Consider the following 13,063-nt stretch of genomic DNA (forward strand, 5'->3'; position numbering starts at 1 on the left):
TACTGTATGGGGAGCACAGTCATGTGGAACCCGCCTGGAGGATGGGAGGATGGAGCTGAGCAGCTCACTACTTTACAAGATGGGCAAAGAATTCAGCAATGGAGGCGGGTTAACCCCCTTTATTCCAGATGACGTCTACAGTACATAGATATTATCATACGCACACATGACATTCCCGCTCCTCTCTGGTAGATTGTAAGCTCTCGAGGGCAGGGTGCTTTAGGTATGGAGCGTATATAGGGCTGAGGAATATGAGGCCGCTGTGCAAAAGACTGTACAGGTGGATAGATAGATAGATAGATAGATAGATAGATAGATAGATAGATAGATAGATAGATAGATAGGTAATATATAGATAATAGATAGACAATAGATAGATATAGATAATGTAATATATAGATAATAGATAATATAATATATAGATAATAGATAGATAAAAGATATAGATAGATAATATAATATATAGATAGATAACAGATCATAAATAAATAATAGATAGATAATAGATATAGATAGATAGGTGGATAATATATCAATAATAGATAAATAATAGATGATAAATAGATAATAAATAGATAACAGATAGATAGATAATAGATAGATGGAGAATAGATATATGATAGATAATAGATAGGTAGATGAGATAGATAATGGATAGATGATAGATAATAGATAGATAATAGATATATGATTGATAGATAGATAGATAGATAGATAATAGATAGATAGATAGATAGATAGATAGATAGATAGATAGATAGATAATAGATGGATGACAGATAAGATAATATGGACGATAGATAATAGATATATGCTAGATAGATAATAGATGATAGACAGATAATAGATAGATAATAGATGATAGATAATAGGTAGATGAGATAGATAATAGATAGATGATAGATAGATAATGGATAGAGGAGATAGATAATAGATAGATAGATAGATAGCTAGATAGATAATAGATGATAGATAGGTATGATAGATAGATAATAGATAGATAGATAATAGATGGATGATAGATAAGATAATATGGACGATAGATAATAGATATATGCTAGATAGATGATAGACAGATAATAGATAGATAATAAATGATAGATAGAAAGATAATAGATATGAGCTGGATAATATATGGATGATAGTTAAGGAGCCCCATTCATCTTTTTGCCCAGCTCTTCCTTTCACAAGTGTTGTTAACCCTTCACCAGCTGCCACTTGGGTTATAAAGGGTTAAGCCATGTGTCAAAAAACAAGTGCCATCTCCCCGTGTTATCTTTCTTTCCTGTTCACAGCCATTAACCCCCTCCGCGCCCGCCTCCTTTGCCTTTTCCCTTCGAACTTGTCCTCTTCCCACCAGTGACTAGTGCGGGGCAGCGGCTTTGCGCAGGGCGGGCACAGGGTGGGCACAGGGCGCCCTGTGGCCGGGGGGGCACGCGTGCCTGCAGCAGGCCAGGTGCGGGGCAGCCAGGCAGGCATGCGCTTCCTCTGCTCCTGCGTTGTGTAGATGCAGGCAGGGTACAATGTTAAAGAGCCACCACTAGTCGCCCCCAGTGCTCCTCAGTCTCTGGGTCTTTTTGTCTCTGGTGCAGATTAAACGTCACGTCCGTACTTGAACTTGAATTTTATCCCATTGTACAGAGGCAGCCCCAGCCATAGAGAGACAGAGAGCTCCCAGAGAACCAGGACTCCGCCATCTTCACCATGAAATAGTCCTCCCCCCAGTGCCAGCCAAGTGGAGCAGTGCAAAGTGCTGGCCAGTCAATTGCAGGGCAGTGCCAGGCTGACTGCTAGCAGCAGCAGGGTCAGCTCCCCCTCTGGCATTCTTCTTCTTTTTTTTTTTGCCCAGTGATTATTATTATTATTTTGCATTTTTTATTTTCTGTTTATTATTATTATTATTTTTTATTTTGCATTTCTACCATTTTTTGTGCATTGCTCTTTTTTGTTGTTGCATTGATGGGAGAAGTGCCATTGGAGCGGGCACCGGCATTTAGTAACTTGGAGGAGAAGTGCTGCTGCTACTTCCTGGCACAGAGGGGGCACCCAGGGCTCCTGCTCTCCTGAAATTTTTTTTAATTTATTTTTATTTTTTATTTTAAAAAGAAGAAGAAGAAGGCACCAGGAGGAGGAAGAAAAAGATCAGAGAGCATAGGAGCAGGAGGAGGAGGAAGAAGGAGACGAAGGTGCTGGGAGAGGAGGAAGGAGTCCCCCGGTCGGCTTGCAGATCTCCGGGCGATGCCACTGTAAATGCCACTGCAATGTCCCGTCGCAAGCAAGGGAACCCTCAGCACTTATTACAGAGGGAAATCATTACACGTAAGTGCCTGCATGGTCAGGGGGCACTGCCGGGCTGCACGGGAGCCTGCAGGAAAAAGTTTCGCACTGGGGGGAGAGGAGCTGGGAAGTTGGGAAAGTTGCAGGAGGACGCATGGGATTCGCTTTTTTGACAGTGTCTCACATTCCCAGGTCCTCTCTCCATTCATTTTGATGCCTTTCCCCTCGTATTTTCCCACCAGAAGCTGCAGATCTGAGGAAGCCCATTGGCCTTTGTCCCAATCAGATTGCACCAATGCGATCGGATGCAATTTACCAACAATTAGCATTGTATCTGTCTTGTAGTGTTGTATCTGGTGAACTCTTCCTGCAATGCAAGCAGTAACTACTTGGCACCTAGGACTTTTACTGTCATGGCCAAATTGCTTGTATCACTTTCTACAATGCATTGATTATTATTATTATTATTATTATTATTAACATCCGTGCAATCAGATCTGTGTGTCATTATGCAATATTTGTGATGCCACATGGGGTAAAACCTGGCATTGGCACAACCTGGTTGGTTTTCGCTTAGATTAGAGTGACCAGATTGCATTTATCGTTTTGTGATGCAAATGCCTCGAAATTAGGGATTTGATGCAGGTTTTGGGCGTCTTGTATAGGACCAGCTTGCACAGATCACTTTATGCAATGCAATCTATTACAATTATTAAAAGATTGCACAGATCAATTCATGCAATGCACTCTATTACAGTTATTGATAGGAGAGTGCACAGATCACTTTATCCAATGCAATCTGTAATAATTATTAAAAGATTGCACAGATCATGTCATGCAATGCAATCTGTTATAATTATTAAAAGATTGCACAGATCACTTTATCCAATGCAATCTATTACAATTATTAATAGATTGCACAGATCACTTCATGCAATTCAGTCTATTACACTTATAATTATTAAAAGATTGCAAGGATCAGATTGCACAGGTCATTTTATATACAATAAATCAATATCATTATCATTCCTGCTGCAAAGAATATTCGAGGACTGCACAGCACTGAGCGGCTGTAGACCTTAATGTGCAGTAAAAAGTTGGAAGGGTAAAGGAGGGGATCCTAGGGAGGTAGGACCTGGGCAGGACAGGCTGGGGGGAAAGCTAATGACAAACACATGGTTCTAACAGAATTACAACTGCCTGGTTGTAAAATGGAAATGCAACCAAACTGGCAGCAGAGTCTGGGGAGGGAGAGGAGGGAGTGAGGAGGGGTGCTGGATCAATTTATTAGGAGGGGAGGGAGACTGCACAGTGGAGATGGGACAGAGATCTCTCTCCCATGGAGCTGGCACTCGCTTGCCCTGGGCGCCCACTATGTGAGTGCCGCAGACCTTGCAGACCAAAGTCACCGGACAAGAGACTGTAATGGGGCCCATGTGAAGAATGCGGGGAAGTGAGCTTCTAAACTTTTCCTACCAATCGTCTGCAGCCCATGTGTGTGCCATGCCACCTACAAAAGGGCGTAAGACACCCGGAATGGGATAAATTGGCGCACTTTTTATATGAGTGACGTCGATTTGCTAACTATCAATGCGGTGAGCACGGTTACAATTAGGATAAACGTATATTAGGAAAATATCCATGCTCCATATGTAACCACAGCAAAAGACCCAAATAATGCAGGGAGACCCCGAGCCACCAGCTTATCTAATTGGGACTTGAAAAGTAGTAAAACCCCCATATATGCGAGGGCAGAGGCGGCCTGGCGTCATGTATGGCCCGTCACAAGTTTAGGCTTGGTGTTTCGTCATGTCGTTGGTGCGGTGTATAAAATGTAAAATAAAAGGCAGCACATGTTAAAGCGTGACTGTCATGTATTAGTATAGTGCTGCACATATGGTAGCGTAGTGCGGCATCACATGTAGTTAGCTTGGCTTTATGCTATATAGCCAGGCATCGAGTAGTAATATTGATGTGTACCTGCTGGGACGATTAACATGGGGAGATGGCAGGTCTGTAATGGCTGATTGTAGTGAATAAATTCGGTGGTTGGTTATTGGGGTCATGTTCATTCAGGATGGGGGACATGGGGACAACATTGAGGTCATACATGTGGACAGGGTTGTGTTCATTCAGGATGGAGAACATGGGGACAACATTGAGGTCATACATGTGGACAGGGTTGTGTTCATACATATGGTACATTGGGCAGCATTGAGGTCATACATGTGGACAGGGTTGTGTTCATACAGGATGGAGAACATGGGGACAACATTGAGGTCATACATGTGGACAGGGTTGTGTTCATACATATGATACATTGGGCAGCATTGAGGTCATATATGTGGACAGGGTTGTGTTCATACATATGGTACATTGGGCAGCACCGAGGTCATACATGTGGACAGGGTTGTGTTCATACAGGATGGAGAACATGGGGACAACATTGAGGTCATACATGTGGACAGGGTTGTGTTCATGCAGGATGGAGAACATGGGGACAACATTGAGGTCATACATGTGGACAGGGTTGTGTTCATACATATGGTACATTGGGCAGCATTGAGGTCATACATGTGGACAGGGTTGTGTTCATACATATGGTACATTGGGCAGCATTGAGGTCATACATGTGGACAGGGTTGTGTTCATACATATGGTACATTGGGCAGCATTGAGGTCATACATGTGGACAGGGTTGTGTTCATACATATGGTACATTGGGCAGCATTGAGGTTACACATGTGGACAGGGTTGTGTTCATACATATGGTACATTGGGCAGCATTGAGGTCATACATGTGGACAGGGTTGTGTTCATACATTTGGTACATTGGGCAGCATTGAGGTCATACATGTGGACAGGGTTGTGTTCATACATATGGTACATTGGGCAGCATTAAGGTCATACATGTGGACAGGGTTGTGTTCATACATATGGTACATTGGGCAGCATTGAGGTTATACATGTGGACAGGGTTGTGTTCATGCAGGATGGAGAACATGGGGACAACATTGAGGTCATACATGTGGACAGGGTTGTGTTCATACATATGGTACATTGGGCAGCATTAAGGTCATACATGTGGATAGGGTTGTGTTCATACATATGGTACATTGGGCAGCATTGGGGTTATACATGTGGACAGGGTTGTGTTCATGCAGGATGGAGAACATGGGGACAATATTGAGGTCATACATGTGGACAGGGTTGTGCTCATATATATGGTACATTGGGCAGAATTGAGGTCATGCATTTGGATAGCACTATGTTCTACATGAATAGTATCATGGTCATACATAGGAACGGTTCTGTTCATACATATAGTATATGGGGCAGCATTAAGGTCATACATGTGGAAAGGACTTCGTTCATACATGTGGTATGTGGAGACTGCATTGTGGTCATACATCTTGACAGAACAATGTTCATACCTGGCCAGGTATTTGGGGACAGTACGGAGGTGATACAGATGGACAGGGTTGTTTTCATACATATAGCACATAGGGACAGCATTGAGGTCATACATGTGGTCCGGGGTGTGTTCATACATACAGTACACCGGGCAGCATTGTGTTCATACATATAGTACATGGCGCTGTCATACGTGTGGATAGGACTTTGCTTATATATATGGTAGATGAGGACAAGATTGTGTTCTTACATGTTAACAGGACCTTCATGATACATGGGTACATAACTGCATTGACACATGGAGATAAGACTGAGTTCATACATGGGAATAGGACTGAGTTTACTCTATAGGACTGTGTACATACTTAGGGAATGGCTTGTGTTCATACATGGCATCAACTTTGTCTTCATATATGGAAAACGTGGATAGGACTATATTCATACATGTTCCAATTTATTGGCATGTGTGCATACATTGTTCATACATGTGCTAACAAGCAGGAATGTTGTCATATGTATAATTAGGACAACGTTCATACATGTGCTAATATGCAGGAGTCTGTTCATCCACGTGGATCTGACTTGGTTTATACTTGAGATACATTTTCATATCTGGTCTACATGGGGAAAAAACTGTCCCTACATGTGTACAGGACTGTGTTCCTACATGGACACTTGACTGCCCCTATGTTGTTACACATTCATTCTTGAGGGTCCATGGGCTCGGGATTGTTCTCATACACAGACTTGGGATTGTGTCCATACATGGTGCACACACCGACAGGACCGTGTTCATACATGGGGTCAGGGTTGTGTTCATACATGGGCAAAATAGGGACAAGGATCTGGAGGCTCTGAGCACCAGGAGACAGGAGCCTAGGGTTCAGCTCATTTTCCCGCCCCCTGCTCGGGCTTCACAAGCGGCTGCATCTTCTCCTTTTCATCCTGGCCCCTTCTACCTTTCAAAAAATAAAAGTGTAAAGACTCCCATGGCCCCTGTCTTCTCTTACAAGCATCCCTTAGGTGTCTGCTGTGTCTGGGGGACTGTAGCGAGGGGAGAGCCGGGGACGGCAGAATATTTATGGAAGATTTTAACAAATTTAAATAAATAAATATATATAGGGATATATAAGGGACTCTCTCCCCTCCCCTGGCTTGCAGGGGAGAGCTGCCTGCTCCGCTACCATCCTTTCCTTCTCTCCCTGTTCCATATTTCTTCCCCTCTTATTTGGATTATTTTTTTGTTTTTATATATTGCAATTTATATAGATTCTAGATATATTTTTGGAGATAGGATTGTTTCTCCTCTGTGGTGTATTTTTGCACCTCTTGGTGTAGAGATCTGCTCATCATTCCTGGGTGCAATATTTGGCTTTAAATTGTAACATTTTTCATTTATTATTTTTGCAATTTTATTTTTGTGTATTTACATTTTTTGATTTCTGGATGTTTTCATAGATGGAAGCTTTGAATGCACAGGCCTGTCATTGTTTTTTTTTTTTTTTAATTTTTATTAAACCTTCCCACCAAATATGTCTTGGATGCAGGAGGACGTGGATCAGGTAGGCACATATTTTGCTGTTTACATCTCTCCTGATCTTAGCACTATTGATCAGTGATCCAGAAATGACATCATTGGAGGTATTTGAATATTCATGAAGTTGGCGTTGGCAGACGGTGTAACCCCTTCTTTGCCACAGTCAATCATGGTGCGTGCACCCTTGGTCACGATCTAGGTTAATTATTTCTGCTCTTGATTGAAAAACATAAAAAAAAAAAAAATGCAACATTGTTGCAAAATTTTGAGAGATTTTTTTTTTTTTTTACATTTTCTCCAAATGTATCCTATATCCCATACGGGGGGTGTTTTTTCCTATTTATATGGTATTTGATATAAGCTTTTTATCCTGTATGAGTGCAAGTCTTTGCATTGGCACTGTAGTTTTGTATAGGCATGCGTGAAGATATTTGCAAATTTAGAAATGGGTTAAGTAGGGTTGGGGTTCCCCCCTACTCCAGCCCCAAGGGATTAACAAATTATGCACAAAAAATGACAATGGAATCTGCGTACCTTATGTGGAGTCCTAATTGAAAAAAACAACAAAAAAGGACGTGTTGGGGTTTGTGATACATTTGCAAGTTACTGAGACTTTTAAAGGGACCTGCTAGGTGGGATATCAGGAGCTGTAGTATATTGATTGTATACGGCGTACGCTGCTGCCTGGCTCCCTTATTGGATTGTGCTGTGGATTAGCTTGACATCTCCTGAATAAACAAGGCAGCGTTACTTACTGGCCAGAAACCTGAAAACAAGTGATCCCAAGCAGCATGCGGCCGGCCCTACTGGTGCAGACCTGAGCGGCAAATAATATATCACCAGAACGATATGTAATAATCATAATAAGAAAGAAACCCGAAGGGGTGAGCGAGGGAAAGCGTCCATGTTGTAGCATGAAAATACCTGCAGATGTGGTGGAGAGAGAGTAGTCAAACCAGTTTTTATTGTTTATTGTGTAAAAGCCCTCTGGTTTGTGTTATATAGGAATCTGGTGACTGGGACGAGCGCGCCGCATCAGATGCCTATCACCTTATAGGCTCGCAGTGAATATGCACAAAAAAAAAAAGAACGATCTTCTACCTGCATGCGATGGGGATGGCGGATTGTCGTGTTTTGTAGTTAAGAACAGCAAACCACAGGGGTGAATGGTGACCTATCTGTAATTATCGCTGAGGAAGGATTTTTGTTGATACTCAGGCCTACGTCCTCATCACTGCACTGAGCACAGATCGGCCTGGATGATAACAAACAAGTCATGAGCAAAGTTCCCTAGTTTACATTACACATATGACGTTGGAATAGGGCAGTTTATATGTGGTGTATAGTGTGTAGATGTGCACGGTACATGTGCTTTTGTGTGTGTAATGTGTGTACAGTACATGTGCTTGTGTGTGCGTAATGTGTGTGCGGTACATGTGATTCTGTGTGTAATGTGTGCACTGTACATGTGCTTGTGTGACTAATGTGTGTACGGTACATGTGCTTGTGTGTGTGATGCGTGTACGGTACATGTACTTGTGTGTGTAATGTGTGTACAGTACATGTGCTTGTGTGACTAATGTGTGTACGGTACAGGTGCTTGTGTGTGTGATGTGTGTACGGTACATGTACTTGTGTGTGTAATGTGTGTACAGTACATGTGCTTGTGTGTGTGATGCATGTACGGTACATGTACTTGTGTGTGTAATGTGTGTACAGTACATGTGCTTGTGTGTGTGTAATGTGTGTACGGTACATGTGCTTATGTGTGTGTAATGTGTGTGCAGTACATGTTTTTGTGTGTGTAATGTGTGTACAGTACATGTGCTTGTGTGTGTAATGTGTGTACGGTACATGTTTTTGTGTGTGTAATGTGTGTACAGTACATGTGCTTGTGTGTGTAATGTGTGTACGGTACATGTTTTTGTGTGTGTAATGTGTGTACAGTACATGTGCTTGTGTGTGTAATGTGTGTACAGTACATGTGCTTGTGTGTGTAATGTGTGTACGGTACATGTGCTTGTGTGTGTGTAATGTGTATACGGTACATGTGCTTGTGTGTGTGTAATGTGTATACGGTACGTGTGCTTGTGTGTGTGTAATGTGTGTACGGTACATGTGCTTATGTGTGTGTGTAATGTTTGTACAGTACATGTGCTTGTGTGTGTGTAATGTATGTACAGTAGATGTGCTTATGGGTGTGTAATGTGTGTACAGTACATGTGCTTGTGTGTCTGTAATGTCTGTACAGTATATGTGCCTGTGTGTGTTCAGTATATGTGCTTATCTATGTGTATGTGTGTGTAATGTGTGTACAGTACATGTGCTTATGTATGTGTTTAATTTGTGTACAGCATATGTGCTTATGTATGTGTGTGTAATATGGGCACAGGACATGTGCTTATGTGTGTGTAATGTGTGTACAGTATATGCGCTTATATATGTGTATGTGCCTACTGTACATGTGCTTATGTGTGTGTGCGTAATGTACATGTGCTTGTGTGTGCGTAATGTACATGGGCTTGTGTGTGCAGTACATGTGCTTTTATACTGTGTATGTGTGTACAGTATATTTAGCTTATTTATGTGTATGTATGTACAGTACATGTGTATATGTACACGTGTACATGTGTGTACAATACAAGTGATTGTATATGCGTGTACAGTATGTGTCTGTGTGTACAGTACATGTGCTTATCTATGTGTGTACAGTACATGTGATTTTATATTGTGTATGTGTGTACAGTATATGAGCTTATATATGTGTATGTATGTACAGTAATGTGTATATGTACAGTATATGTGCATACATGTGTGTACAATACAAGTGCTTATATATGTGTGTATAATACATGTGATTTTATATGTGAATGTACATGTTTATGAATATCCATGTGTATAGTATATCGATCAGTCTACTATTATAACTTTCAATCTTTATTTTTCTCTACGTTTTTCTTTCCTTTCTCCTTTCACTCTTTTTCTTATTTTTTTTCCTCATTTTCTTTATTTCAAGTCTGTCTCTTTCCTCTATTTCTCCTTTTCTTTCATTCTTTCTTTCTCTTTCTATATTTCTCTCTCACGCACTTTCTCTCACACCTTTCTTTCTTACGTTTTTTTTCTTTCTTTTTCCTTCTGACGCTCATTTTCTCACACTTTTTTCTTTCTTTCTCTTGCCCTTTCTCTTTATTTCTTTCTTTCAATCTTTCTCTCACTTTCTTTCTTTCACGCTTTCTTTTCCTCTCTCTTTATTTCTCTTTCAATCTTTCTCTCTTTCTTTCTTGCACATTTGTGTTATACCAATGCCACCTCTCGACAGGCCATTAAAGGGCCCCGACTTCCTTTCATTCCTTCCCTCTTTATTTAATATAGACTCAACACTTCAAGTGTTCTAGTGTATAAATGACATAATCTCAACCATAGGATTTCATCAGTCAGTGCGTGAAAAGATGGCAGATCTTCCCATGAGATGACAGGTGGCAGGCGTTCCACTGTACGGTTTGCGTCATGTGAACTCCACGCGTTTCGTGTATTAACCATATATCCTAATAGTCGTTTTTGGTGAAAAAAAATGAAAATAAAACAGCGGTGAGAAGCGGATTATGAAGGTCGCTAACCCTTTAGTTGCCAACAGGTAGCGTTGCACAGGAAAATGATTGTGGTTGGGCGTCTCTTGCAGTGCAGGAAGGAACCTCACTTGTACGCACTAAATATCTATGCACAGATTAATATTTTACATCTGAGCGCCCTGGCCGCTCGTACTTTGCAGAATCATATTTTCAGGCCTTGTAAGATTTTATATACCACCCGAAAACATTCTCTGAAATTTAGAAAAATCATTTTTATCTTTATTTATTTATTTAATTACCAATTTGCAAGGAGCTTATTCTTTTAAAGGGGCCACAGCAGGGTGCTGCGTCACAGTCTTGGCGTAGTTTTTGAGACCTAATTTATTTACTCTGGCGTGCAAAAATTTGACTTTGTATAGTGAGATATAGGCAGATAGGGGTCTCGAGGATAGAGATTGGTCTTAATGCAGCACTATAAGGAAGTAGATTTTATTTTAAGGGTTAGCACTTGTTTGTGGCTCTTGCCCAGCATTACCGGTGACAGTGCACAGGCCATATATGTTGTTTTTTCAGATCAATTTCTGTAAAATAAACTTTTCTCAACGACTTATGTTTCTTTTTAAGCTGCACATTTCAGCAGTGCCCTGAAGGCAGACAAGTGACAGATTCTGGCTACTAGGGGGAGCTCCGAGCCTGCAGGATTGGGACTCGCTGGTTGCAATTCCTTCCTAGTATTTTAACTGTGAAACGCTGAAATCGACATACAAGTCTGTTTACTGCTGCAGCATCCGAGGCACAAAGGGAACATTTTATTTATGCAAATCTTTAGAGGCTTTTGTCCGTACCTTTAATAAGTCCACTCACCTCCTATGTTAGTGGTTATGGGGGGTGCAGTTGAAGTTCATAAGTACGTCTCAATCAGCATAGGGCAGATTCTGTGGATAGATTTATCCAAGTATGTTCAAGTTCACGCTACAATAATTTTAGTTGTTTTTTTTATTTGTTTTTAAATAACTGTTGATTATTTATTTATTTTTCAAAATATTTTATTACTTTTAAAAAAATTGTTTTCATTTTTTCAGTAGGCTGACCCTTAGTTTGGGTTAGGGTTAAATTCACCAATTTTTCAAGTTTCCTTCTTATGATGACCCATGATAAACTTGCTGGCTTGTGGCAGGTTACAAGATGCTACAGCCCTAGTGCATTGCAAAATAGAAGCTCTCATGCTCAGTATCCTGTAGGAAAAGAGGAGTATGCAGTCTCACGTGCACTTTATGCTATGGATAGTCAGGAGTATGCAGTCTCACGTGCACTCTAGGCTATGGATAGTCAGGAGTATGCAGTCTCACGTGCACTCTATGCTATGGATAGTCAGGAGTATGCAGTCTCACGTGCACTCTATGCTATGGATAGTCAGGAGTATGCAGTCTCACGTGCACTCTATGCTATGGATAGTCAGGAGTATGCAGTCTCACGTGCACTCTATGCTATGGATAGTCAGGAGTATGCAGTCTCACGTGCACTCTATGCTATGGATAGTCAGGAGTATGCAGTCTCACGTGCACTCTGTGCTATGGATAGTCAGGAGTATGCAGTCTCACGTGCACTCTATGCTATGGATAGTCAGGAGTATGCAGTCTCAGGTGTATGTACTCTATGCTATGGATAGTCAGGAGTATGCAGTCTCACATGCACTCTATGCTATGGATAGTCAGGAGTATGCAGTCTCACGTGCACTTTATGCTATGGATAGTCAGGAGTATGCAGTCTCACGTGCACTCTATGCTATGGATAGTCAGGAGTATGCAGTCTCACGTGCACTCTATGCTATGGATAGTCAGGAGTATGCAGTCTCACGTACACTCTATGCTATGGATAGTCAGGAGTATGCAGTCTCACGTGCACTCTATGCTATGGATAGTCAGGAGTATGCAGTCTCACGTGCACTCTATGCTATGGATAGTCAGGAGTATGCAGTCTCACGTGCACTTTATGCTATGGATAGTCAGGAGTATGCAGTCTCACGTGCACTCTATGCTATGGATAGTCAGGAGTATGCAGTCTCAGGTGTACTCTATGGTATGGATAGGCAGGAGTATACCTTCTCATGTGCACACATTCTATAGGAAAGTAGTAGTAGTAATATGCAGCCCTGTGTGCACCATATTCTATAGATAAGCAGGGCAGGAGTATGCAGTGTCACGTGCACTATATCCTGTAGGTAGGCAGGACTCTGCAGTCTCACGTTCACTCTATACAATAAGTA

General features: G+C 41.4%; 1 protein-coding gene across 3 annotated transcripts in view; it reads left to right on the forward strand.

Annotated features, from left to right (window-relative positions):
* The first annotated feature begins 1,451 nt into the window (after positions 1-1,451).
* The window catches only part of BCL11B (BCL11 transcription factor B), a 117,599-nt gene continuing 105,987 nt past the window's right edge, over positions 1,452-13,063 (forward strand). For 2 of the 3 annotated variants that reach the window (XM_077267357.1, XM_077267356.1), the window contains exon 1: positions 1,624-2,319. In XM_077267357.1, coding sequence (XP_077123472.1) covers positions 2,262-2,319 — 58 coding nt within the window. In that variant the 5' untranslated portion in view covers positions 1,624-2,261. Of the gene's footprint in view, positions 2,320-13,063 lie in introns of all 3 variants that reach the window. The other variant, XM_077267355.1, reaches the window with a different exon arrangement.

Source organism: Ranitomeya variabilis, chromosome 1 (genome assembly GCF_051348905.1).
Source record: "Ranitomeya variabilis isolate aRanVar5 chromosome 1, aRanVar5.hap1, whole genome shotgun sequence".
Lineage (NCBI taxonomy): Eukaryota > Metazoa > Chordata > Amphibia > Anura > Dendrobatidae > Ranitomeya > Ranitomeya variabilis.